Source organism: Primulina tabacum, chromosome 2 (genome assembly GCF_025594145.1).
Source record: "Primulina tabacum isolate GXHZ01 chromosome 2, ASM2559414v2, whole genome shotgun sequence".
Lineage (NCBI taxonomy): Eukaryota > Viridiplantae > Streptophyta > Magnoliopsida > Lamiales > Gesneriaceae > Primulina > Primulina tabacum.
The window spans coordinates 50783788-50809797 of NC_134551.1; the positions used below are offsets into that span (position 1 = coordinate 50783788).

Consider the following 26010-nt stretch of genomic DNA (forward strand, 5'->3'; position numbering starts at 1 on the left):
TCTTTCGCAAGAGATATTTGGACAAAGGTCTTCATATAGTTGGGTTTTCAGTGGATACTTCCGAGGGCGGCGGCAGATATGATACTCATGGAGCCGGGAGGAGTTCCAAACAGAAAATTATTGAGCTTCCAGCCCATTGTCATACACAGTACGCTTTGGTCTATATGGTTGGAGAGAAACAAAAGAATTTTTCAAGAGGATTCGGAGACGACAGAGGAAGTCTGGGAGAAGATAAAGTTCAGGGTCGCGAGTTGGACAATAAATATGTTAGATTTTCAACATTTGTCTATTTCTGATATAATTAGGGATTGGAAATATTTATGGGCATGAAGTTACTAGGATAGTACCTTATAAGTTGTGTTGCTAGTAATCATGCGGATTACTCATCCGCTTGCTTTGTAAAACTTTAAGTATTAATAATATCTAGTTTCTTATCAAAAAAAAAAGTTTAATTTTTATATTAAATGAGATTAACATATTAGTAAATGTGAGCGCTCGTTTCCATCTCTTGTAAAACTTCAATGCCATTTATATTCCTCAGTATCCTGACACCATACTACAAAGAGGAGGTTCTTTATTCGACCGAAGAGCTTAACAAGGAAAATGAGGATGGCATAACTATTCTATTTTACCTTCAGAAAATCTATCCGGGTGACTTTTGAATTCTTCACTTCTGTGCTTTAGATTTTATCATTATGGCAGATGTATTAAACTCTTGTACTATTTACTGTCTCAATAAAAGACGAGTGGAAAAACTACGAGGAGCGGATCAATGATTCAAAACTCGGTTATGACAGCAAAGAGCGGGCAGAATTGGATCGTCAATGGGTATCTTACCGGGCTCAAACTCTATCTCGGACAGGTCAGACAATCAGCGTTTATCGGCTTTTTATTTAAGAATATTAAGGTGACAAAGCTTTTCTTTTGGCCACATTGTTTTTAATTTTTTCTTGTTGGAACACCAGTGAGAGGGATGATGTACTATAGGGAGACTTTGGAACTTCAATGCTTTTTGGATTTTGCCGATGATAAGGGTTGGTGGATCTCTTTCTCTTAACTTTTAACATTCAAGTAATTTTTCATGTATTTTCTGGTTTCTTTTTATAAGCTTTTAATCAGTGTAAAATCATAGGTAACTAACATTTCATGGTTCTTATCCAGCTATTTTTGGTGGTTATCGGGCAATTGGTAAAAATCAGAGTGACTACAGGATGCTCAAGGAACGAGCACAAGCTTTGGCTGATCTGAAATTTACCTATGTAGTGTCTTGTCAGATTTATGGTATGCAGAAAAAATCCAGGGATGCTCGAGATCAGCGCTGCTATGCCAATATTTTGAATCTTATGCTGACGTAAGTCTCAATTTTAAGAAATTTCTCAATTTTAGAGTTATCGATCTTGTTTATTTACAAATTTTCAGATAAATCCTTGTAGGTATGCAGCTCTGCGTGTTGCTTATATAGATGAGAGAGAAGATACAGTCAATGGAAAGTCTGAGACGATTTATTATTCTGTCTTGGTCAAGGGAGGGGAGAAGTTTGATGAGGTATGAAATTCACCATGACGAAAGTTTAACTAGCAGACCTTGCTTTGTTAATTCTAATTTGACAATGACGCTTCTCCTTTTGCTTTCTTCTTATGTTATAAATGATACCTAAATGCCGTAATGCCAGGAAATATATCGTATCAAGCTTCCCGGTAATCCAAAAATCGGTGAAGGGAAACCTGAGAATCAAAATCATGCTATTATTTTTACTCGTGGAGAAGCTTTGCAGACCATAGACATGAATCAGGTCAGTTTAATCTTCCTTTATAGACATACAAGATTGGACATTGGTTTTGGTGAGCGATCTACGAAAAAACAATTTTTTGTTATGTTTTGAGAGACACTAGTTAATTTTTAGTACTCAAGAGATGTTAATACCAATATGCTGACTAGAGGCTCCTGTCGTTTATGGCATTCTACGCGGTAGAACGAATAATAATGTGATGCTTGGATCGCTACTGAAGTAATGCTAAACTACATTAAAATGTCTCGATTTAAACAAAGAACATATCTTAACAACATAACATTACTAAAATTATATTAATAAAAAATTATATTCATTTTCTTCCATAGGGAGTCAATGATAGGACCCAGACAAGGCTAATGGATATAGGCATGTCGCTTGGCGATATTGTAGACTATTGGGTTCTCTTTTCTCCTGCTGGAGGGGAAATATATCTTACATTATAATTTTCCATCTGAATGAGCATAATTCTATAAATAATTATTTTTCCTCAGGATAATTATTTTGAGGAAGCTTTCAAGATGCGAAATGTGTTGGGGGAATTTTTAAAAACTCATCATGGACAAAGAAGGCCCACAATATTGGGTATAAGGGAGCATATTTTCACAGGAAGGTTTATATTTGGATTCACATGGCTGTATATATCAACTAATAGGCGTGGTAAATTTTATACTCGATTTACCCCTTTTCTTTTGATCGCAGTGTTTCTTCACTCGCCTGGTTCATGTCCAATCAAGAAACCAGTTTTGTCACCATTGGGCAAAGAATTTTGGCAAACCCTTTAAGGTAAATGGTTTTCTGTAACAACCAGTTTCTTTAACTTTGCAGCATTATAACTTTGTTTGCGATGTATTGATCCAAGAGAAGTCCCAATTTTCATTCTTGCTTTGTTAAGTTGACGCTTCTATATGCTTTAGATAGCGTCTTAAGCTTGTCCTGCATTCTGGTGTGGATTTTGTTGATGATTGTTGATCTGTACCTCATGGTTTCAAGGCTAGTCTGAACACAATTCAAATTTGGTGATATATTTTTGTTTTTAATATTACATTTTTCTTCAACAGGGTAAGGTTCCATTATGGGCATCCTGACATTTTTGATAGACTCTTTCATTTAACAAGAGGGGGCATAAGCAAAGCTTCGAGAGTGATAAACTTGAGTGAAGATATATTTTCTGGTGATTTTATTTTTAATTTTCTTTAAGTGACTTTTATTTTATTTTATTGTTTAGTAAATGTATTTCATTACTATCAAAAGCACTGTACAATTACACTAGGCATTATCAGGACCTTTTTTCAATTGTTGATTGAGTTGCTCTATCTGAGGTTAAAAAACTTTATTGCTTTCTCTAGGTTATAATTCAACTTTACGAAGGGGCTATGTAACACATCATGAATACATTCAAGTAGGCAAGGGCCGAGATGTTGGTATGAACCAGATCTCTCTTTTTGAGGCGAAGGTTGCAAATGGAAATGGTGAGCAGACGCTCAGTCGAGATGTCTACCGACTTGGGCGTCGCTTTGATTTCTATAGAATGTTGTCCTTCTACTTCACCACCGTGGGGTTTTACTTTAGTTGTATGGTACACAAAATTACTCACACTTCTTATCATGCTTTTTCAAATTATATGCATTTGATTCTCATTGTTAGTAACATACACAGTTACTTAAATTAGCTTTGATATTAGATGAATCAATATGAAAATTCACGAGTAAGCAAAGGTTGCATCTGAATTTGTGAAAACGATTTGAGTAAAGGATTCGATTGACTTTATTTTGTAGGAATTTGAAATCCGTACCTTAGTTAATAAACAAGGTTAAATACAATGAGAGAGATTTAAAATTCATGGATTTTAAGAGTACCCAAATAAGTATGATGCATTTTAATATTGGTTTTAAAATCCATTGATTTGAAATAATTTCTTCCAAATGTATCTAAATGTTGCATTTGGATGGAAGGATTTCATTTAAAAGAAGAGATTTGATTTGAGGAATGATTTGGAGAATGAATTTCAGATAACATCTTGTTGAATGTATTTGCAATACTTCATAATTACTATTACTTTAAAGAATATGAATTCTCTTGACCAAATTTTGCCAAACAACTATTATATATTGAAATCATGGAATTTCAAATGACTCAATCCATATACGCCTCAAGCTACTTGTCTCATCTCCTTAGATAGTCTTGTTGAAGTATTTGTCTCTGTATGTCATTGTATGGGACTAAGGCCGGGGATTTCTCCTAAATTCAGTTTCCTCCCCCTTATATGAAGAAAATTGGTGATCAGGGTTATAATCCAAGTGCCTATCTGTCCAATCAAATCGTGTCCTTGCTTTTGCCATCATTTGTGTCTCATTAAATTGAGCTTAATTAATTTGGATTTGATTGGGAATATTTCCAGGTTACTGTGCTTACTGTTTATGTGTTCTTATATGGACGCCTATATATGGTTTTGAGTGGCTTGGAAAGACGTATTCTAGAGGATCCGTCTTTGCATCAGAGTAAAGCTCTGGAGCAGGCTTTGGCTACCCAGTCCTTCTTTCAGCTTGGCTTGTTGCTTGTGCTACCTATGGTGATGGAAATTGGTCTCGAAAGAGGATTTCGTGCTGCTATTGGTGATTTCATAATCATGCAGCTGCAGCTGGCATCTGTATTCTTCACATTTCAGCTTGGAACGAAAGCCCATTACTATGGCCGAACTATTTTGCATGGAGGCGCCAAATACCGAGCCACCGGTCGTGGTTTTGTTGTTTTTCATGACAAGTTTGCTGATAATTACAGAATGTATTCTCGTAGTCACTTCGTAAAGGGGTTAGAGCTTTTAATATTGTTGACAGTTTACGAGGTCTATGGACATTCTTATCGCAGTTCGTCGTTGTTCTTCTTCATCACTTTTTCAATGTGGTTCCTTGTTGCTTCCTGGTTATTTGCTCCTTTTATTTTTAATCCATCTGGATTCGAGTGGCAAAAAACAGTGGATGATTGGACGGATTGGAAAAGGTGGATGGGAAACCGTGGCGGAATTGGGATCTCTCCAGATAAAAGCTGGGAATCCTGGTGGAATGAAGAACAAGAACACTTGAAATACACAAATATGAGGGGTAGAATTCTTGAGATTGTCCTAGCGTTCCGCTTTTTCATCTACCAATTCGGGATCGTGTACCAGCTTAAGATATCACATGGAAGCAAGAATATCTTGGTATGTTATTGTAATCTCTATCTTTGTTCTGTTATCTAATCTCTAATTTGTTCTTTTCTTCTGCTTTTCATCTTTTTCTTAGCTGTTTCCACTCATCCTTTTTTTTCTTTTCATCACCTTCACAGGTTTATGGCCTTTCTTGGTTTGTTATGTTAACTGCTCTTCTGGTCTTAAAGGTGAGCCTTTATCTCCTTAGTTCTTCGCCGCCTTTACATTAATTAACACAATGTTCACAGGATTTTATGACCATTTTTTTACAACAGATGGTGTCAATGGGTAGACGAAGATTTGGTACCGACTTCCAGCTTATGTCCAGGATTCTAAAAGCACTTTTGTTCCTTGGATTTGTATCAGTTATGATTGTACTATTTGTGGTGTGTGGTCTAACTGTAAGTGATATCTTTGCTGCTATCTTGGCTTTCATGCCCACTGGCTGGGCCCTTATTCTGGTAAGTTTCATATGCTATCAACAGTTTTTTAATTAGACCCACAAGTTCTAGTACTGACTTATCTATTTCCAGATTGCTCAAGCATGTGGGCCGTGTTTAAAGGGTATCGGGATCTGGGATTCGGTGATGGAGCTATCTAGAGCGTATGAAGCCATAATGGGGCTCATTATCTTCATGCCGGTGGTCGTGTTATCTTGGTTCCCCTTTGTATCAGAATTCCAGACGAGGCTTCTTTTCAATCAAGCTTTCAGTCGGGGACTACAGATTTCGATGATTTTAGCTGGGAAGAAAGACAAGGCGCCATCCAGTTGATTTTCTTATCTCTACACTGACAATTTAAATGCTTGTTATTAACTATTTGAAAGAAAGATGGCAGTAACAATTTTATTACTTGTTTGAACCTAGGATGATTAATTGGTGGAGACTGGTTTGGTAATGTATCATGGATTCAGCTCCACTTTGTGCCCCTGCTGAAATAGCCAAAAGCCGCGTTAACAAGCGAAATTTCTGTGCTACCCTTAGGACATTACTCGTAAAGCCGCCTTTTAGAGTTGTCCGTGTCTGGTTATCCTGGTGCTCTCTCAGTCGAAATAGAGTTTTATGTTTCAGGAATATAATAGAGGGGATGCATTTTACAACTATTATAATATACTGGGAAAAATTCGTTTATATTCAAAGTATAAAGTATAGATTTCGATTTAATAAGTAAACTAATTTAATTGATATTACATTTATCTGTGATTGATTTTCATGTTCTATTTACTCATGTTTTCTCTCAAGACATATGCTCGTGTTTATGTACGTGACTTTTTATTTCTCACTAAATGGTCAATTGTTGCCTAATTATTTCAAATAAATCCTACTTGGTATGTTTTTCTTATCAAATAATAAGGATTGCCATTGAAACATTTCTTTTTCTTTTCTTTTTTTTTTTCATATAAATAGAAATTTACAAGGGCACAAAAGTTGTGCACATCCAAATATTGCGCATGGATCGGTGATAGGTACAAAAGTTGAGGTTTTAAGGATCATGATATTTAAATCCAAGTGCTTAATTTAATATTTTATTAATTATTTAATAATTATCATAATTAAAGACAAATTAAAATGTAAAATTTTATTTTTAAACATTTGGAAAATCAATTATTATAAAAAATTGGGAAAGCGATGGTATTTGATAAAGACGTTCATCGTGATCAAACAATCCATAACAAGCACACACGCATCAAATGTAAATCTCGTTGTTTACTAATAAATTATTCATATATATATATATATATATATATTCAATATTTGTGTAATGGATAATTTTTTAGATTGGCAAATTCTTATAAGAATATTGTCCTCGTATGAATATTATAGAAATAATTAATAAGTTTTTTTATATAAATATCGATGAAATAAATTTTTTGTTTCCGTAATAATAGAAATAATCTTGGCGAAAAAAAACATATTAATGCAGAGAAAATGGATACATTAAGTGTAAATGCGTAATTAATATTTAAGCAAGCGCCTAATAAAGTTTAGTTAAAGTGTGATTGTGAAAGGCTAAACTAATAAATTTGTGATAATGATAGAGTAAAAGACAGCCAACGCCAAAAACTAGAAATATTGACATATATATATGCTTATCGTCTCATGTGACATTTTTTTCATGTCTTACATATACCAATCACGTTATATTTTGTTGGAGCGAGAGTTTGCCGCTTTAAGAAAAGTGATGATAATGGTATAATTCTAATATTTTAAACTACAACAGTTCAAGTATCGCGTTTCGATTTATCTACTCAGCATGTGACAAATTATTATATCTAATAATCTTTTTCGCAATAATTGCACAATTACAATCAATGTTAATGAAATCCGTTATCTTGCCATATACACGTACGTATGATAATCTTGAAAAAGAAGACAAGCTGGTGAATAGTTTATCACCGTGCCTTCACTGTTGTTCTACTTAACATAATATATACTAATTACAATAAGTCCATATGTAATATATTTATATATATATTTTTATCTCTTATCGTATTACTCTTCACGCTTTTAAGAAAGATGGCCAAATCGACATCCACATAATTACAAATCTTGGCATAATATTGGTATGCTACAAATTCCACATTATTAATATAGGAAAATGTTTATTAAATGTGAGGAGGATTGCGTTTTGTATTTTTTGATTTTTATGAAGTACGTAGAAAATATTCCTAATTTATACATTATATATATACACACACACATATTAATTAGTGAATAACTACATATGAATTAAACTCCTTTTAAAAGCTATATGTGTGATTTTTCATTTGCTGACGATTATTGTAGGTATCATCAATAAAAATACATGAAATATAAAAGATTACTTAAGGCTCTGTTTGATGTGAATAATAAAACATAAAATTATTATAAAGTTTTATTTCATGCATATATGTTTGAATTAAGTTCTACAAATGAATAGAGTCATAAAAACGGATTTATTATAGATATATATTATCATCATGATATTTCATGGACCAAACCGTACCAAAAGATTTTTGCAAAGTGTGCAATAAAATTACCCTGAAACTATATATTGACAAAAACTTGCTGTGAGACATTTTCATGAGTCGTATTTTGTGAGACCGGTCTCTTATTTGAGTCATCTATGAAAAAATATTACTTTTTATGCTAAGAATATTATTTTTTTATGGTGAATATCGGTAGTGTTGATCCGTCTCACAAATAAATATTCGTGAGACCGTCTCACAAGAGACCTGCTCGAAACTATTTGGCAACGTATAACCTCCTATTTACGTGTAATTTCTTAGCATCTTTCTGTCCAATGACTAGGCCTTTGCAAAACATTATTTAATGATTAAATTATTTTCCGAATAATTGCATTAAATCCAAATAAAACCTTCATATATAATTAGCTCTTAGTATTCTCCGATACAAGCAATGTAGTGGGTAGTGGTTTTCAAGGTTAAACAGTAAACTAAAGAAAACTATATCCCTTCTCCCATTTTCCAGCACAAAATGAAGAAGAAATCCACAACACAGCCTCCCCTAAAAACACCCAAAAAGGAAAAGAAACAGTCCCTCAACAGTTTGATCAAGATTTTAAGACCTAAAGTTTACATCACAGACTCTTCAAATTTCAAGAATCTGGTGCAAGAGCTAACCGGAAATGGAAACAACCAATCCCCCGTCCCATCCCCGCCTCCTTCATCGATCCCTCTATCTCCACCAACGCGGGAAGCGCGCACGTATCAAGAAAATAGCGTCGAATCGTCGTGCTTCAGCACACCTTTGGAGGGTTCACCAGATTTACGCGTGCATGAGTCTCACGATCACCGTGTGTTGGAAGAATCATTGAGTAGCCAAAACCAGGGATTTTCATCGCTGTACGGAGATTTGGAGATGCTTTTAATGGAGATGGACTCGATTTCTTCGTATGATCACTATGATGGATGGTATGATTGTGGGATGAATCAGCAAGAGGTCTGCGTTTATGATTACGATTTATCGACCATGATATGACATGGTCGATCTTCTGTACATATATACACGTATTTTATGTGTAGTATATTTGTATTGATCGAAGGGTTGAGCACAGACGTTCTTATATTTTTGTATTGTCTGAATTCTATATCTATATATATGTCATATGTAGGTATGCGTATATATATGTATATTGATATATATGTGTGTATATATATATAGATATATAGAGATATAGGAAATTAATGTGTAGTTTATGCACCTTTTGTGCAAATTGAGGAAATTTAAGTATTGTACTGTTGGTATATATGTTTATTTTGTATCTCTAATTAGGTGTGTATATACTGCTGTTATGTGTTCAATACAATTTATATTAATGAATGTGATTTTTCTTTTCGATTTATCAGAAGAAATAATAATATATTTCCTAGAACAGAACAAAATAGACGATTTTTTTTCTTTTTTATCCACTCGTCTTTAGCTAGCCAACCAAATATTATCAACTTGAATTCGAATATATATGATTGAAAATGCATGATGCATGGATATATAAACTTCAAGCTGCTAATTTGATACAAATCAAACAATATTTCAAGCTAATTCGAAGAATGCACCGAGTTGTTGTGTTCGTTTCTTAGAATGCCTCTAATATTAATGGAAACACAGTCTCCACTCAGGTGCATTCTTAAATAATTTTTTTTTTTAAAAATAATGTATGGGATATATCAGATCACACACTCAAGAGGACGAGAATTTCATTAGAGAATAAATCTATATAAATTATGCTACAAATACAAAATTATGAGGAATCTAATAGATTATTTAAAGAAAATTATAAACAGTTCGATAATTGATTTACCAGTTCTTCAAAATATACTAAAATCATTGTAAGCGAAAAGAAAATTATGTTGTTCATTATTCTACATAAGAAGGGAATGTTTGCGACTATTATGGAGGAAACCTATATAGTTAGCCGGATTTGGATCATTTGCTGTGTTTTCAACACAGCATTTAGTGCTGTTTATTTTTTACACGAGATGATCACGTGATCATCTCGTGTAAAAAATACACAGCACTAAATGCTGTATTTTCAACACAGTAGATGATCCAAATACATAGTTAGCCGGCTTATACATATATAAAACGTAGCATATATGGAAATTCCATCTGTTTGTCAAATTATTGATTTTGGTCCATATTAAAGAGAATAATTCTTATTTTTTAAATTGATAAAGTCACTCACTCATGCTGTCTTCCATTAAAATTTTCAAAAGTAAAATATGAATTGCCCATAACGGGTGAGCTTGAATGCTAAAGTATTCAACTGAAACAAACATTTTTCAAGTGGAAAATTTGAGAGTATTTTTGAACATATATTAATGTGTATTTTTAATATTTTTAAAAGACCAGATAAACATTACTTTATAAGCGTAAACCTATTTTCAAAGAGAGACTACACATGCCATTGTGTGCGCTACTTGGCCAAAGGAAACCAACTCCAATGTATTGACAGCCACCAGAATATACATTTAAAGGGCAAAAATGAATTGGAAACAAACTCAGACAAAGAAAGAAACAACGCATGGATTGAAAACAAGGACACTAGGAAATAGGAATCATCGCAACATAATAAGATATATGAGCCGGTTGTTATTTTTTTTGTCCCTTCAACTTTTGAAGGAACTCATATACTGATTTTTTGTCATAAAAAAAGAAGAAAAGCATGACTGAATTTTCTCCTTATCAAGCCTTGCTCGGGGATCGTTCTGCAGGCGGGAGGCTATACAAAGATTTCAACTGTCTGCTAATCAGTTTACTGTTATTCAGAGCCGTTTGCATTTCCAAGTCATCTGACCACCATTGCTCCAAACCGTGCGCCTCAAGAAACTTTTGCTTGCCCTTTGACAGCACAAAAAGCTTGGCAGCACAAGATTCGTTTCTTGGTTTTGTATTCTCTTTCTCTGCCGAGCTGTCTTCTCTGCCATCTGGATCAGCATAATAGCAACAGATATAGTCGCTATTATTTACATACAGATGCGGTATCCACTGCTTTAATCCTAAGGTTACAGACTTCGAGCCATCATCACCGGTAGCCTGAATTTCAGTACTAGAAGGGATTATTGACTTGACTCTATTCCACATAATCCCTGCTTTTTCTCCCATGTTTCTTAGACTTGAAACCAGTGAAACTGAGGGGGGATTAAACAAATGTGCCTCCACGAATATCCCTTCTTTGGCTAGTGCTTTTCCGACTTGAAGAGCAAAACCGGCTCCCAGAGAATGGCCTGAAATGCATATATTGCTGCTACCGTACTTTTCAGATATTGATTTTAGAGCCTTCAAAGCACAACTAAATCTTACGGATCCCTTCAGGCTTTCCCAAGCTAGGAACCGGAGATCATCCTCAATATCCCGTCGAATAGTTGGACTTTTCAGAAGTGTTCCTCTGAGAGCCAAAACAGCCCTTGGCGCACCACTAGGTCTTATAAGCACAAAATCTGTTAATGCTGCAGCACGATCCCATTCTAGTATGGCACCAAAAATTGATCCGTCCCTTTCATCTACGAGAGTCTCAACTAGTTTGTACTTAAAGGGTATCAACCATTTAGGAGCAAGAGCATTTTCCGTGGTTCTGTTCTCTTGCCTATCGAGTTCAAGCAAGTACACGGCTTGTATAAAGCAGGCAATGACTGTCCTTTTGTAATTACCATCCTTCCTGGTCATGCAATTTTCCGGGATCATATTAGTTTTTAAACTTTTTACAGAAACAACACATAAAACATTGGGGGAAAATATAGCAGAGAAAAAACTCACCTGAAATTATATATATGATTCCAAATTTTATAATGTAAGAAATACTTATTTGCTTTGTACTCCTATGAAGACATCTCAGACAATTTTCATCAAATGAACATGAAGTTCTTTAGTATGTTTTCTGAAATTTCTCGAAAAAGATTTATATCACCAATCATTTTTTCGGACAAATAATTGCACCAAGGACATGGTCATACATGCAGACCTCAATGAAACTGTTATATTTAATACCTTGAAATTTGAAGATCATCTGCAACAGTTGAGTTAAGATAAGTGTTGAACAAGCTTCGGTTTATGACAATCTCCTCCCAAGATATAACAGCTCTTTTTACAAATACATCCTAATAATTTTCAGAGCGCCCTGCGCAGCCCTGGAAATTGTAGCGCGGGTTTCCCACATGAATGAAATTGATGCACGAATGAACGTGATGTCGAAAAGAGAGTTTACATGGAAAATTATCGCATCAAGGTAGGTGGTTTTTGGCTTTGAACTTTATTTAGCAGAATATTATTGGATTTACTAGGCCACAAAGTGAACTTGAGCTTCTTGGCAGTTTGTGTAAAATCAGACAACATAATCTACACGATAACTTCTCTGCCATTTTCAATTTGGTTTTTTTATCGGATGTGTCAGTTTTGGCCATGAAACACTTATTGGTTTCATAAGTGTGTTGAGGCGGCCCGTCATGACACTTACATAGGTGGTCTCCTTTCAAGAGTATGCTACCATATTCCTCCTTTTACAAGCTAACGAACCATTAGAAGTTCAATACTTAACCTCACTACATTGGTATGTAACAACACTCATCGTCATATGAATAAGAAAAGAAGATAATAATTTTCGAGTGTTTGCTCAGGTTTTCATAATTTAGTTGTCCTATTAAAAGAAGATATTGAGATCTCTAATCAACAAAGTTGGGTTTCCACAATGAAAATTTTTATTTTGTAGATTTTAAACTCATTCCTCTTTACAAACTATACACTTAATCCTCTATCGATGCTTTCGTAAACGGATCCGCCAAGTTTTCCTTTGATTTCAAATAGAGATATAACTCTATTGAGGTCGGTTGTCGCACTGTATTATGTCTTCGACGAATATGTCGAGACTACATGATGTTTTCTGCCCTTGGAATTGCTGACTGCTCTTAACTAGTCGACATACTTTCCTTTCTCAGAACCCATTTGCATCCCAATGGTTCGGTACCTAGTGGAAGATCCACTAGTTCTCAAGTAAGGTTTTGCATAATGGAGTCCATTTCTGTATTGATGACTTCTTTCCAGTATGGAGCTTCAGGACTAAACAAAGCATCTTGTAAGGTTTTTGGTTAATTTTACAGCATATAGGTGTGGAAATCTGGATCAAAAGACTTCAAGGTTCTAACCCTTCCTTCGCTCAGGCTACATCAGTTCTAACATTTTTATTGTGTGAATGTTCATCAATACTTATAAAACCTTCAATTTCTTTTTCTCTTTTACTTTTGCTAGAGTTTTCTTCTTTTCTTTTTCAAAAAATACTACATTCTTAGACTCAATTATCATGCCTACACTCATTTCAAAATTTTCAGACTTGTGCACTACGAATCTACAGGCATTGCTGTTATATGCATATCCAATGATGGTCCAATTATGACTTGATAAAGCTTTGGTATTTCAACCTTGGCCAGACACCCTCACATTTTCAAGTATTTGTAGGAAGATTTATGGTTTTTCCATAATTCATATGGCGTCTTGTGGGGGATTTGAGGCGAGTATGGTGCAGTAGTTTGATGTATGATGCCCAAGGACAAACAAAATTCATCAAACGGTGCCCTATATTCTCATCATCTATCGCTCGAACTCTTTTTATTTGTTTAACAACAAGTTGATTTTCAACTTTGGTTCTATATGTTTTGGAAATACACTTGGGTCATTTTTGCTTCAACACGTATTTCATATTTGTGTGTTGGATCGATATTACATTTAGGCAATAATTCCAAATTCACTAAACGTCACATAGTATTAAAATTTACATGTCCTAAATGAACATGCCATAAATCAAAACACTCAAGCGCAATTACATATAACTTTTAGTTTTATTGCCAACATCAATCTCGCAATGAAACACTATTACATTCATTTTTAAGAGGTTATCATCTAGATACATTTTTCCTACAAAATGATCATTCTTGGTCAATACAAATTTATTGACTCAAATACAGCCTAAAACCATGTTTGACCAACAACTAATCTGACACCAGGTTCTTAAAATGTCTGGAACATGAAATACCTCAACAATGATCAGTTCCATTCCTGATGTCATCTTCAAGACCATCTTTCTTTTCTTGCATTTGTTACTTGATTCCACTATGTTTACTTTCGCAGCCATCTTACTTTTCTTGTCTTCCGTTTTACAGCTGTCTTTCTCAATCCCTCGTCGTACAATCAGATCTTCCATTTACATTCCCTTTCTATTATGCTTCAACTAATTCTTGAAATCCTTCCACATAGAAGAGAGTTTCACAGTCAAAGCAGCAACTTGGAAGGATTCACTTGACTTAGACTCATTTCCTCTGCACGAATCTCTTGCAAAAGTACTTGTATTTCTTGCACTTGACTCGCTACATATTTGGAGTCCACTATCTTGAAATCCAAGAAGCATCCAATAATGAACTTTTTAAGGCCAGCATCTATAGCCTTATACTTTTTTTCAAACATTTCATAGTTCCTTCGCAGTTTTGACTTGACAGTACTCATTGTAAAGCGCATTATCAAGTCCATTCAGAATGTATTTTTTGTATAGAAAGTCACTTTGATTCCATGCATCCAGTGCAACCCCTCACTTGATACTCGTTTTCTCTACATGAATCTCGTGCAAAAGTACTTGTATTTCTTGCACTTGACTCGCCATAGATTTGGAGTCTACTATCTTGAATTCCAAGAAACATCCAATAATGAACTTTTTAAAGCCAACATCTTCAGCCTTATACTTCTTTTCAAGCATTTCCCTAGTTCTTTCGCGGTTTTGACTTGACAGTACACATTGTAAAAAGTGCATTATCAAGTCCATTAAGAATGTATTTTCTACATAGAAAGTCATTTTGATCCAATACATCCAGTGCAACCCATCTTATCAGGGTCGACCTCTTTCCTACAATGGTGGGAGGATCCTCCTTTAAAAATCTTGCCAAATTTCCTACAACTACATAAGTTTTGTTGCCACCTTTTAAAATCTGCACCACAAAATTTCTTTGGTTTTTCTCCTTGTGCGATTGGAATAGTTGTCGTCGAAGATGGCAATGAATCTACGATAGTTGAGTTGATGTAATTGTTGAACACTTTCTCCTTACAAAGAATTTGCCCCACCTTGATGTTTCAAATGAGCCTTGATGCTCTATTTAATGGTTTCAATCTTTAGGAACACGTCAATAACCATTTGAGGTGTCTCTTGGACCGAAGGACAGGAAAGAACCATCATATGACACCATTAGGATGAAAAGGTGTCTGAAAACTCAAAAAATGAACATGCTTGTTCATGAATCCGATTTCCGGGCGTCCCAGAGATGCCTTCACTGCCTGGAAAAATTCAGGCAGTGCCAAGAGCGCCCCGCGCTGCCCTAGCTGCCTGGAAATTCCAGGAAGCACTTGTAGTGCGGGTTCCCCCTCCGATGAAGTTGTTTCGAGTTTTTTGCTTAATTTTACATTCATTAAGCTCAAATATACAGCAGAAACAAATAAGAACTTGGAGATCATTAGTCACTTGTGGAAGAAAGATTGCAAAATCATTAGTCATTTGTGGAAGAAACAATCCACTAGTGTAGTTGAACAATAGCAAAGTCTGATCCCAATAAACAAATAAACTAAAACTCCATAAAGAAAAAAACTTCACAGCAGGAGTATCATTTCATTGATGACATGCTTTTTCTTGTTCTTATTGAGTCATATTTGCTACAGTCCGAATTGTGTGTTTGGAGCACTTAAACGAACAAAAAGAATTGTTTGCAAAGATGTAGATTTAAATTGACAACAAACAAAAAGTAAATGTACATTCCAAGTTCGCATATCAGTTCAATCGTTGTCGAATCCGAACCTTACATGGTTAAGGGAAAGAGTCCGACCAACAAAATCATCCTTTATTCTAGTTTAGATTATTAATTTTAGAGTGTGATCACACCTACAATCAGAGTAAAGTTTCAAATTCATTGGAGACCACATGCAGTAAAAGATCATCAATCTCGACCTTTCTCATATATCAACAGAATCAACTCAGACTAGTTATTTTCTTAACTCCAACAAAATTCAAGCTTCTGTTCACATTTATACTAATAAAATAAAAACACCATACTCAAAATCCTCACTCGAGTAAAGAAAAGATAATACTTGAAACGAGGCTGAAGTAGGTAGAATGCTTTCTCATGTAAACCCCAAAAGTCCAAGATTAGGTTAAGAACCAGCTGTTCCACACAAAAACATGTGTTCTCATACAAGGACGCAAACCCAGATACTTCTGCGAAAGTAACTTTCCCCAAAAGTACAGTACCAAAATTCTCAAAACCGAGGGGACAAAAAAAAGAGGAGGAAAATGAACACTGACCAATTGGAACTGATGAGATCTCTCCAGTTAATGGAAGGAACGTTGCGAGGACCAGACACATGAAACGCATACGGGTGTTGATTTTGAGTGGCGAGCTCCGTTTCCATCACCTGCAGAATCTCACTCTTCGTCTCCTCCTCCGCCTCCCGCTTCCCCATTTCCGCTCTTAAATTGACAAAACCCTCCTCAAACTTCGACTACAAAGTACGCAGAAGAGATGCCAAGAATCTTCAAGGAAGAGATGGATAAAGGAAAGTGGGGGATGGCTTTTGGGCTTGTCAAGAATTTGCTGCCGTTGTTATGGAATACGATTCCAAGAGAAAAATCTGGGATTTAAATTCGTTGGATTTAGAATAAATCTAACGTTAATGGTTACAGCTAATTTTTTGAAAACGCCTGCTTTTGGTTTTCTGGTTTTTTGGTGTCGGCTTTCCTTACAACGGTCATAAGTTGACTTCACACGGCCAATTTGATATCATCAAGCAAGTAAATAATTGACCCAGGTTTAAACTCGGTCCCACCTTCAAGATTTTTAAAAAAAATAAAATAAAAAAGCTTGATTGAGAGAATTTGGAAACGATGCAAATTGTTGATTTATAAGTGAAAATGTGAAATAAATAATAATTTGGTCATTTGAGATGTAAAAATCGAATACGAATTTTGGAAATACATAAATATAATTTTAAAACGTTGAGTTTTTTACTTATATAATTTTTACAAGTGTTGATGGTCTTGGATTTAAAAATGGATTTGGGTTTAGTCCAAAATTTGAACTTTCCAGTTAAGCAAGAATCAACATGTTTGGCCATTGAAGGGGGTGTGCATGGGAGTAATGATAGTTCCTGTAGGCCTTTTTTAAATATATAAATAAATAAAATATATTACTCAATCAAAGTTGATAAATTACTGAATGGGGTAGAGGAATCATATCTGTACATGTATACTGATCAATAAATTAAATAAGTCGGCTATTTTCTTCTTTCCTCTGGCATCTTGGAGACATCTCTTGATCAGTAGGCTGTATAGGCTCATTTCCTAAAATCGCACCTTGTTTCTGTGCGTAGTGCCACTTTTCTTGAAGAAGGTAGAGGAAGAGTATGAATGAGATCTCCACCGCGAAAATAACAGTCCAAACCTTAACGTTTTTCGATGTCCGTTTATGGTAGGCTTGTAATCCCGTATATATGTTGATGACTCCGAGTAAAGAAACTGCTACTCCTACCAGCCAGTGAAAAAGAAACCAAATGCTTCTTCCTTTGCTTCCCCTGCACACAAAGAACTCTCAGTTTATGCTCAAGTAATTCTGATTCTAAATTTCAAGAGTGAACCTTTACCTATGTGGCCTTAACATGCCAATCAATGTTTGTAACCATATGACACCGTAAATGGCTAGGCCTATTATCTGGTGATCGTTGCTGAAAGAATTTTCGAAGTGTATTATTGACAGTACTGCTGCTGCCGTTGCAAGGAGGACCGTGACAACCTTCAGATGAAACCCAATCGTTTTATATTTACAGAAAAAATAGGTGTTAGTTGCCAAACTTTAAGCCCTTATGATATCGTCAGATCAGTCGGTCTCATTTCGAAAGAAACTAGCTTAGGAAGCTTTTAGAAGCTCATCGATAATATATTTGATTTTAATGTTTTCCTTTCTTGCTAAGTATTCATAGTTATTAGAACGGCTGGTTATCATGATTTTGTTTTTATTCCAACTAACAAAGTTCTTGGTGAAATGATACATTAATAACAGACTAGTGTGAAGATTGTTGGATCCCGGTTTTCTACACGCCCAAACGCAGCGGAAGTTTTAAAATTTTTATTTATTTTGACAATCAAAATATGTTTGGACGCTCGTATGATTTTAACAAACATTCATAGGGCGTTAGAATTTTATACCTTTAGTGATTAAATCACACGGCTCCAACTATTCCGGGTTTAGCGGAGATAGCTCTTGATGAAAATCCCTACGAACTTTCTTCAATTCTTCTAATCAGGTCCACGACCAGAAGATTTGTTCCTCTTTCAAATAGCACTAGAATATTTGAAAGAAGTTTTTACGTTGAGATCAAAAATTTGAGAGATGACTCAAATATTTTTCTCTTGAAAAATGGTCAAAAATATTTTTGAGAATTTTGAAGTGATTTTCGTGTATCACCCTTGGGAGAGATGGAGGCTACCTTTTCTTTTTATTTATATATTAAAAACAAGAGCTTTTAACCTAAATTTCATAATTATGGATTTAGGTCCCTTAATTAAATCCAATGGGCTTTGTTAATTAAATACACTAGTCAAACTAGTTTAATTAATTATATTAAAGTCCATTAAGAACTTTAATCATTTAATATGTTGGACTTGTACTCCTACAAGCCCATAAAACATATATTCATCATATTTAATTTAATATTTAATAAACTCAACCTTTGAGCTTAATAAATTAAATATATTATAAATTCAACATTTGAATTTAATATTACAAATTCAACTCCTTGAATTTATCACATCCAAAATTTAATATTTAATAAACCCAACTTTTGAGTTTAATAAATTAAATCCTCAAATTTTATAAATTCAACTCCTTGAATTTATTCTCTCCAAATTTCATAAATTCAACTTCTTGAATTTACTATATCAGAAATTCAACTCCTTGAAATTATTTTCTCAAAATTTAATTATCATAAATTCAACTCCTTGAATTTACTATATCATAATATAAATTCAACTCCTTGAATTTATTCTCTCAACGGGAACAAACGATCCAGTGCTTGTGTGACCCTCAATGGTTCAGGGATACAGCTAGCCGTGGGTTCACAACTCTTTGTGATTCATGACATAATCCTTTATCCGGGCTTACCCTAGTTAGCCCCATTCTTTTCATCAACGCCTTGATCAAGAATGTCAGAACTCATTTCTGATTGCACCCATCGGATCATGGTAAGAGCGTCTAGTAGCATCGCCCCATGATCCCCTAGGTATCACTGATAGTGCCTGCAAGAACCAGCCGATTATGATTAACATACAGTACGGTCCCTTCATCTCATATATCCCGATCGAATCTGCAACCATTGGTTCATCGAGGGTTGCATATTAATTCGATAACTATGTGATAACTATAATAGTGGCATCGCGTGTACTATTGGAGAACTCCTTCTCCAACGTACATCTCATACTCTGGCCAGAGATTCCATGCAATATTATTTCATCAGATCACACAGGATATCCACACCAGCAGGTGAGCGGTGAATCCCCGACTACATGCAATGGCTTCTATATGTGTCGCAACTATACCCAATCTCGCCACCTGATGACTCTCCTGGAGCCGGTAAACGAGTCAAAGCACAACCCTAGCATATAGAGCATCAGTGTTGTCCCGGGTCGTAAGGACTAATGGTGTACAATCATAACCACGGACTTATCCTCTCGATGAATGATAACCACTTGGAAAGTCCGAGAGAGGGTTGTTCGGTATAATCATGATATGACTACCCATCTGTATGTTTGGACATCTCTATGCCCTTACCAAGAAACGCAGTGCACAACATCACAGATGCTAGTCTCGAGCTCAAGCGGCCTTTATCCCTGTTTTAGGCGGCTGAATCGACTAGGAACGAATTTAGAATATGCAGTGTTTACAAATGAGTTTCAACATCGAATTACGATTCATTTGTATTAAAGCATAATCAAGGACTTTATCTATGCTGTTTGCATGGGTGTACAGATAAAGTATAACAAGATCATAAAAAGTTAAATTATATTAAAATAAAGATTGTTTATTACAACTTGGTCAATAAAATCCCTAGCCAACCGTTGGCTTGCAGAGCATTTACTCTAACAGAGATATTGTATATTGCGCAGTGGCTAAAAGGAGAAAAAAGGCCATCTTTCATAATGTTGCCTGTCAATTTGCAACTAATGTTGCAAAACAGGATGAATTTGAGAATGTGAAGAACTTACCTGTGTAATAGCATGAATGTAAAGTATAATTCTTTGCTTTCTCCGGGATTCCCTTCTATTTGACATCCTCTTAATTAGTATCGCAACCGGCATAAGAAAACCAACTGAAGCCCAGAGTAGGAATCCATGAAGTTTGATTTGAAAGGATAGTCGAGGAACTATCTGACACCGTATACCGAGTCGACCAATTCATCAAAAAACAGTAGATCATGATGTATACATATGCGTAAACTAACGATTGCGGTGTTTCCTTTAAAAAACTTAGATGCATAAGTACCACACTACCTCAGGAATCTCGTGTTTGTTACTCGAATGAACGTTTTCTTTTCTTGTAATATCATTAGCTGAGACGATAGACAGTAGGAGACAAAGTACAGCAATACCTGCATGAAATGCAAAACGCACCAGCTTCTGTGTAGATATCATAGTTCAATCTTGATTTGGATGGTCCTTTGTCTTAAAATCCTACGAGAACAAGAAAGAAGCATATATGAGGAAATGCGAAAAGAGAAAACCAGCTGAAAAAGCACTTTCATCTTCTCTCTTTTGAATTGATAAATATTATCTGTATATGGTGGCATGGAACATTGTTTTTTGCTATGAAAATCCCTTTCTCTCTCATATTCTTTCTAATTATGGAACAGAATTTTATTAACGCTTGTTTATACGAAAAAAGGTAGCGCATTACCCTTAGATCTTTATTATCCTCCTCCTTCGATCTTTCGGCTTGTAAAGCAAAAGTATAATGGTAAGAGGAATATTTTTAAGGTGAGAGTATTGCATTGAGTCCATATCTTTCTCAGTGGAATATATAGGAGAAGCTTAGGAATATGGGATATTGTTCAAATTTCAACAGGATGGCGTCTTTTTCTTACAGGGTTTTAACGGAGGTATGAAAATGTCAACTTATATTGTCTGCACACTATCATACAGATAACAGAGACAGTGTTTTCTGCAGCTCCACTAAGAATTACATACTATAATAGCAACTGCACAATAGTACATTACATGTATATGTCCTTTGGAAGATGGAGCATCTTTGCTCGGAGAGCAACTAAAAATTTTGATCAGTCCGGGAGCGAAAAATGATACAAGACACAAAGGTTTGCGTTTGAACTTGAAAAAACATGACATGATATATGAATGTATACATATTACTTTGGGAATCTTATTGCTTCATCCCAAGTTACATACAATCTTACTTTTGATCTATATTACAGTTTTGGGATCCCATGGTAATAATGGTTCCTAACTAACACAGCTCAGAAAAGGAGAAATAAGAGGATAATTTAGGAAGATAGGTGGAGCCTGACATTGTATTATATTCCCATGCAACTTTTTGTTGTGGGAAATCTATTAGCAATTTAAAAATTCAAAAAGGAAGAGATGGTCCCTGTTTCCACTAAATATGTCAAGTATTGGGGTTGAGCCTCGAGTGTGAAATCTTGTCTCCACTCAGATACGCTCTTGTTTTTCTTGGTATTTTCATCGTAAGTTGTAAATCTAGAATTCATTATCTTATGCATGAATTTTGGGGAGTGGTATTGACAGTTGGAACATGGATTGATGACGAGATGTTATAGTCGGAGTACTGCTCTCACTGTAGATCCAATGATTATCATTACTCAAAACAAAGTGTAGTCAATTTTTTTAATGCAATAGTGGTCATTGGATTTATCATGAGTGTAATGCTTTCAACATATGTTGGATTAAACCCCACTGACTTATTATCATATTCAAATTCAAAAAAAAAAATTATTCTAAACATTAGAAATTTAATCATTTTGATACATTTTAAATTGCCCGTAAATTACGTTGCTTTTCCAACCAAAAATACATTTGAAATCTCTATAAAACTATAAATGTATTGTTTTAAATATTTTTTATTGTTTTTAATCCAAAATTTTGTATATATATAAATATTTATCGATTTTTGATCCAAAATTTTGTATATTTTAGCTTATTGACTCTCGTCATGGGATCTTGCTTTCCGTGATTTTGAGTAAGCTACCAGGAGTCCATAACAAGAACAACCCATGTGCTCACCTTTTTTTTCCTAAATCATATTTTTAGGGTGAGGTTGGATAGATGAGTACGTCTCTTGTGAGATGGTCTCACGAATCTTTATCTGTGAGACGAGTCAACGCTATCGATATTCACAATAAAAAGTAATAGTCTTAGCATAATGATAGGCTCATAATAGTTGGCATTTTTTGTTGTCATATCTCTCATTGTTACCACTTTCAACGTGCTTAATTGACACATTTTTGTGTGATTTTATTGTAGGATGAAGTTTTCTGCTCTTGCGATAAATTTGGGCTAAAAAGGGTTATTTTATATCACAATTAAAGTTGCCGATATGATCTTAGTGGTAGACGTGGAGCAGAAAAATTCAGAAGATGTTTTTGCATAAGGCGTGATCACGCCTTGTGATGATTCTTCAGCTGCCTAGTGAGAAATAAGGAATTTTTATATCAAAGAAAAAATAAAGGATAGAGTTTTTTTTTTTTTTGTGGAAAAAAAACTCTATATTCTTGGAGGATATTTTTTAAGTATTTTTTAATTTTAGTGATTAGGTCATTTTTTTAGATTATTAGGCTATTAAACTTGTTGGACCCAATTTTCTTTCCTACCCTACCTCACGTACAAGACACTCTCTTCTTTTATGTTCTTGACCACTATTCACGCACTGAAAAAGAGAGGCGGCAGCAAGAAATAAATCTCCCAATCAATTCTCTCCCCAACCTCTCCAAAAAAAAACTCACGTGAAGAACAAGAAGAAAAGGGCTCAAGGATTTTCTATCCAATTTTCTAGTCTGGTTTAAGGGTTGTTTTTACTGTTTAATTTATCACTGTGAGGTATTCGTTCTTAAATTCAATATTCTTTTTATTCCAAGTATTTGTTGATTTATGATATAATTCTATGAATATTGTATATCGATTAATCTGACAATTTAATTCGATATAGAATTTTCTACTACTAACCATAAATTCAGTGATCCGTAATTGTCATGAATGATTGGTACATGAGTAGCATAGATTAGATGTGTTGTGCTATCATACTATATTTAATCTAAATAAATCAACGAAACTCGATCTATCAATTGCAGCTATCTCGGTTATTAGATTTTAGGATTAACTGTTTTCACAAATCTAAAAGATATCTTTAATTAATATGGAACGCTATCGTGCCCAGTTGGTTATTGATAAGTTTTGACTGGATGCTGGGTTCGGTCAATTAATTTAGGAAAACACAAGAATTTTAGCGGCTATCCCTATAATTCTAAGGTTAATTGCTTGGAATAACTTGAATAAATTATTTGTTTGCCGATGAACAGTGATATAATTAAATAGTAGAACTCCCTTGAATCAGATATTTCTCGTATTAAATTCTTCACTTTATGCTAGTTGATTAATTATTATTTAAATTTATTGTTTTCCTTTCTTGGATAAATTTAGTTTAGTATTTTATTAAATTCATATTCCAAAATCCCCCCTTTATTTGCATTTTATTCGAAAACAATTATCTCTCGTTCCCTGTGGATTCGACCCTGCTCACAATTACATTAGTTTTATTTAAAGAGTAGGAATTTAAGTTTGGTGGCTCAACGACAACACACCAAATTTTGGCGCCGTTGCCGGGGAACGGTGCAAGGTTAGTTTTTTCGAGTTTTGTTATTATTATTTTTTTTATGTCTCATTCTTCTTGTACATGTGATTCATCAAGAAAAGAAGAATTTGAGAATTTTTTATTGTGAAATACTTCGAGATGTTTCATCGACAAATATTCACAAGTTTTGCCCAACAAAACGGAGAGTCATTCTACGCAGCATGGGAGAGATTCAATAATTTAGTAACAATATTCAGGAATCATGATTTTTCTAACTATGTTCTTATTCGACTTTTTCTTAAAGGTTTGGATACAGTTACACGAAGATGGGTATTTAATGGAGCACTAACAACTGGTAGTCCACTACTTAGTCGACGTGAAGACAGTGTGATATATTTGCTAAATGATATGGCCGACTTTGACTACCATCAGTATCGGGATCCTTCGCTGCAGAGTTGGAGCCACCAATACACTCCAGAAATTAGCCAATCTGATTTTACAGACCAACCTTTCGAGCATCAAAAAGATGAGGGATATAGTCTAGAATTAATCATAAGTCGACTGAATGATATGGTACACAAGTGTGTGGCATTGAATGAGGAAACGCCTCAATCTGAAGAAGTTTTGGAAGAAATATCAAACGAAGATGAGGCACCAATGAAATTGAGAGATGAACAAGCTCCTGAGACTATCGATTTGAGCTCGTCGATAATATCATCATATATACATCTAGGAGATCCTTGTCTTTCTCCATTGCCGATTTCAACAGATTTTGTTCTTCAAGAGCCAACGATGATACACTCATCTCATGCTTATTATTTAAAGTCACGTTTTGTTGAGGAGACGAGCTTACATTGCATACATCAAGCCAAACTTGAGGGCACATGGAACCAAGACCCATATATGGTTTCATATGACACGTACATTGGGCGTCAACCGCTCTTTGAATGAGTGCTTTTGAGGGTCAAGCCGACGACTAAAAATCAAGCGCTTTTGGGAGGCAACCCAAATTTTTTTTTTCTTATTATTTTTAATTTCTTTTATTTTTATTTTTTTCACATAGTACAATTGTTATTACCTTTGTCCAGAAGATGTCTTCTAACAAGGCGTGACCACGCCTTACAAGAATATCACTTCTGCACCAAAAAAAAAAATTTCCCAACACAGTAGATGTCTTTTGACAAGGCGTGATCACGCCTTGTCCGAAAACATCTTCTGAAAAAAAAATTGTCTTACACGCAGTAGATGTTTTCTAGCAAAGCGTGATCACGCCTTGTGAGAAAACATCTTCTGATTTTGAAAAAAAAAACTGAATTTTTGTTTGTTTTATCTAACCCTATTTGTTCTCACCCCCTTTCACATCTTCTGTCACAGGCTTCGTCAACACAGCCACAGCAATAGAAAGCTTTGCTCCACGATGCTCAACAATTTTCAGGGGAGTTTTCTAACTTCTTTTGCGTTTTTAGTGTCTACGTTGTGCATTTAATTTTTGTGTCATTGAGGACATTGCCACATATAGGTGTGGGAGGGGGTACATATCTTTATTTTCTATTTTTTCTATTTATTTGCATATTTATTCGGAAAAAAAAAATATTTATGAAAATAAAAAAAAAAGAGGAAAAGAGATTACGACAGAGTGAAGTTGTTTGATCCATAAAGCATTTAATGTTTATTCGTTATCTCTCTCATTTGAATCTTGAATGCCTCTGATGCGAGTCTATGAAAAAAAAACCTGATGTTTTCTTTGTGTGCAACTGATTTTGTATTCTTACTGCTACATTTATGGGTAGTTGCTCTTGATGATGTGTTGAAATGACAAGTGTTTGAGGTCTAACACACATACCATTTTTCTTTGGTGAGCTTTGAGCCTATGAGCAAACATTATATCATGCTCCATTTTATTTGATTGTGTGTTGGTCATGCATTGTTAATTTTTCTAGAACTTACATTGTTATACATGTCTTTGTTGACACCTTTTGATGGATGAGGTGCACAAACAAAAGTAAAGGGCATTAGGTTCAAACAGTTTTCTTTCGCATCATCTGTGCCGTTCTTTTGAGCCCACCCTGATTCATTATCCCTAGTGAGCCAAGTTCGAGCCTAAGCCTATTCGTTGGCAAATAACCACGTTACAAGCCATGATAAATC

General features: G+C 34.8%; 3 protein-coding genes across 6 annotated transcripts in view; 1 reads left to right on the plus strand and 2 right to left on the minus strand.

The window, feature by feature from the left end:
* Positions 1-6171, plus strand: part of LOC142536531 (callose synthase 7) — a 29679-nt gene extending 23508 nt beyond the window's left edge. For 3 of the 4 annotated variants that reach the window (XM_075641937.1, XM_075641936.1, XM_075641935.1), the window contains exons 23-36: positions 542-651; positions 743-862; positions 966-1034; positions 1162-1351; positions 1434-1545; positions 1673-1792; positions 2284-2402; positions 2492-2575; positions 2851-2963; positions 3139-3368; positions 4191-4988; positions 5114-5164; positions 5252-5437; positions 5510-5952. In XM_075641937.1, coding sequence (XP_075498052.1) covers positions 542-651; positions 743-862; positions 966-1034; positions 1162-1351; positions 1434-1545; positions 1673-1792; positions 2284-2402; positions 2492-2575; positions 2851-2963; positions 3139-3368; positions 4191-4988; positions 5114-5164; positions 5252-5437; positions 5510-5749 — 2542 coding nt within the window. In that variant the 3' untranslated portion in view covers positions 5750-5952. Of the gene's footprint in view, positions 1-541; positions 652-742; positions 863-965; positions 1035-1161; positions 1352-1433; positions 1546-1672; positions 1793-2283; positions 2403-2491; positions 2576-2850; positions 2964-3138; positions 3369-4190; positions 4989-5113; positions 5165-5251; positions 5438-5509 lie in introns of all 4 variants that reach the window. The other variant, XM_075641933.1, reaches the window with a different exon arrangement.
* Positions 6172-10500: 4329 nt separating this feature from the next.
* On the minus strand, positions 10501-16753 carry LOC142536577 (GDSL esterase/lipase At4g10955-like). The gene is made up of 2 exons (XM_075641940.1): positions 16302-16753; positions 10501-11633 (listed from the first exon to the last, which is right to left on the minus strand). The coding sequence occupies exons 1-2, from the start codon at positions 16457-16459 to the stop codon at positions 10661-10663; spliced, it is 1131 nt and encodes a 376-aa protein (XP_075498055.1). The 5' UTR covers positions 16460-16753; the 3' UTR covers positions 10501-10660.
* A 409-nt stretch (positions 16754-17162) lies between these two features.
* On the minus strand, positions 17163-21424 carry LOC142536592 (cytochrome b561 domain-containing protein At2g30890-like). The gene is made up of 5 exons (XM_075641941.1): positions 20941-21424; positions 20538-20717; positions 20253-20414; positions 17636-17784; positions 17163-17566 (listed from the first exon to the last, which is right to left on the minus strand). Exons 2-5 carry the CDS (start codon positions 20676-20678, stop codon positions 17257-17259), a joined length of 762 nt encoding a protein of 253 aa, XP_075498056.1. The 5' UTR covers positions 20679-20717; positions 20941-21424; the 3' UTR covers positions 17163-17256.
* Positions 21425-26010: the final 4586 nt, after the last annotated feature.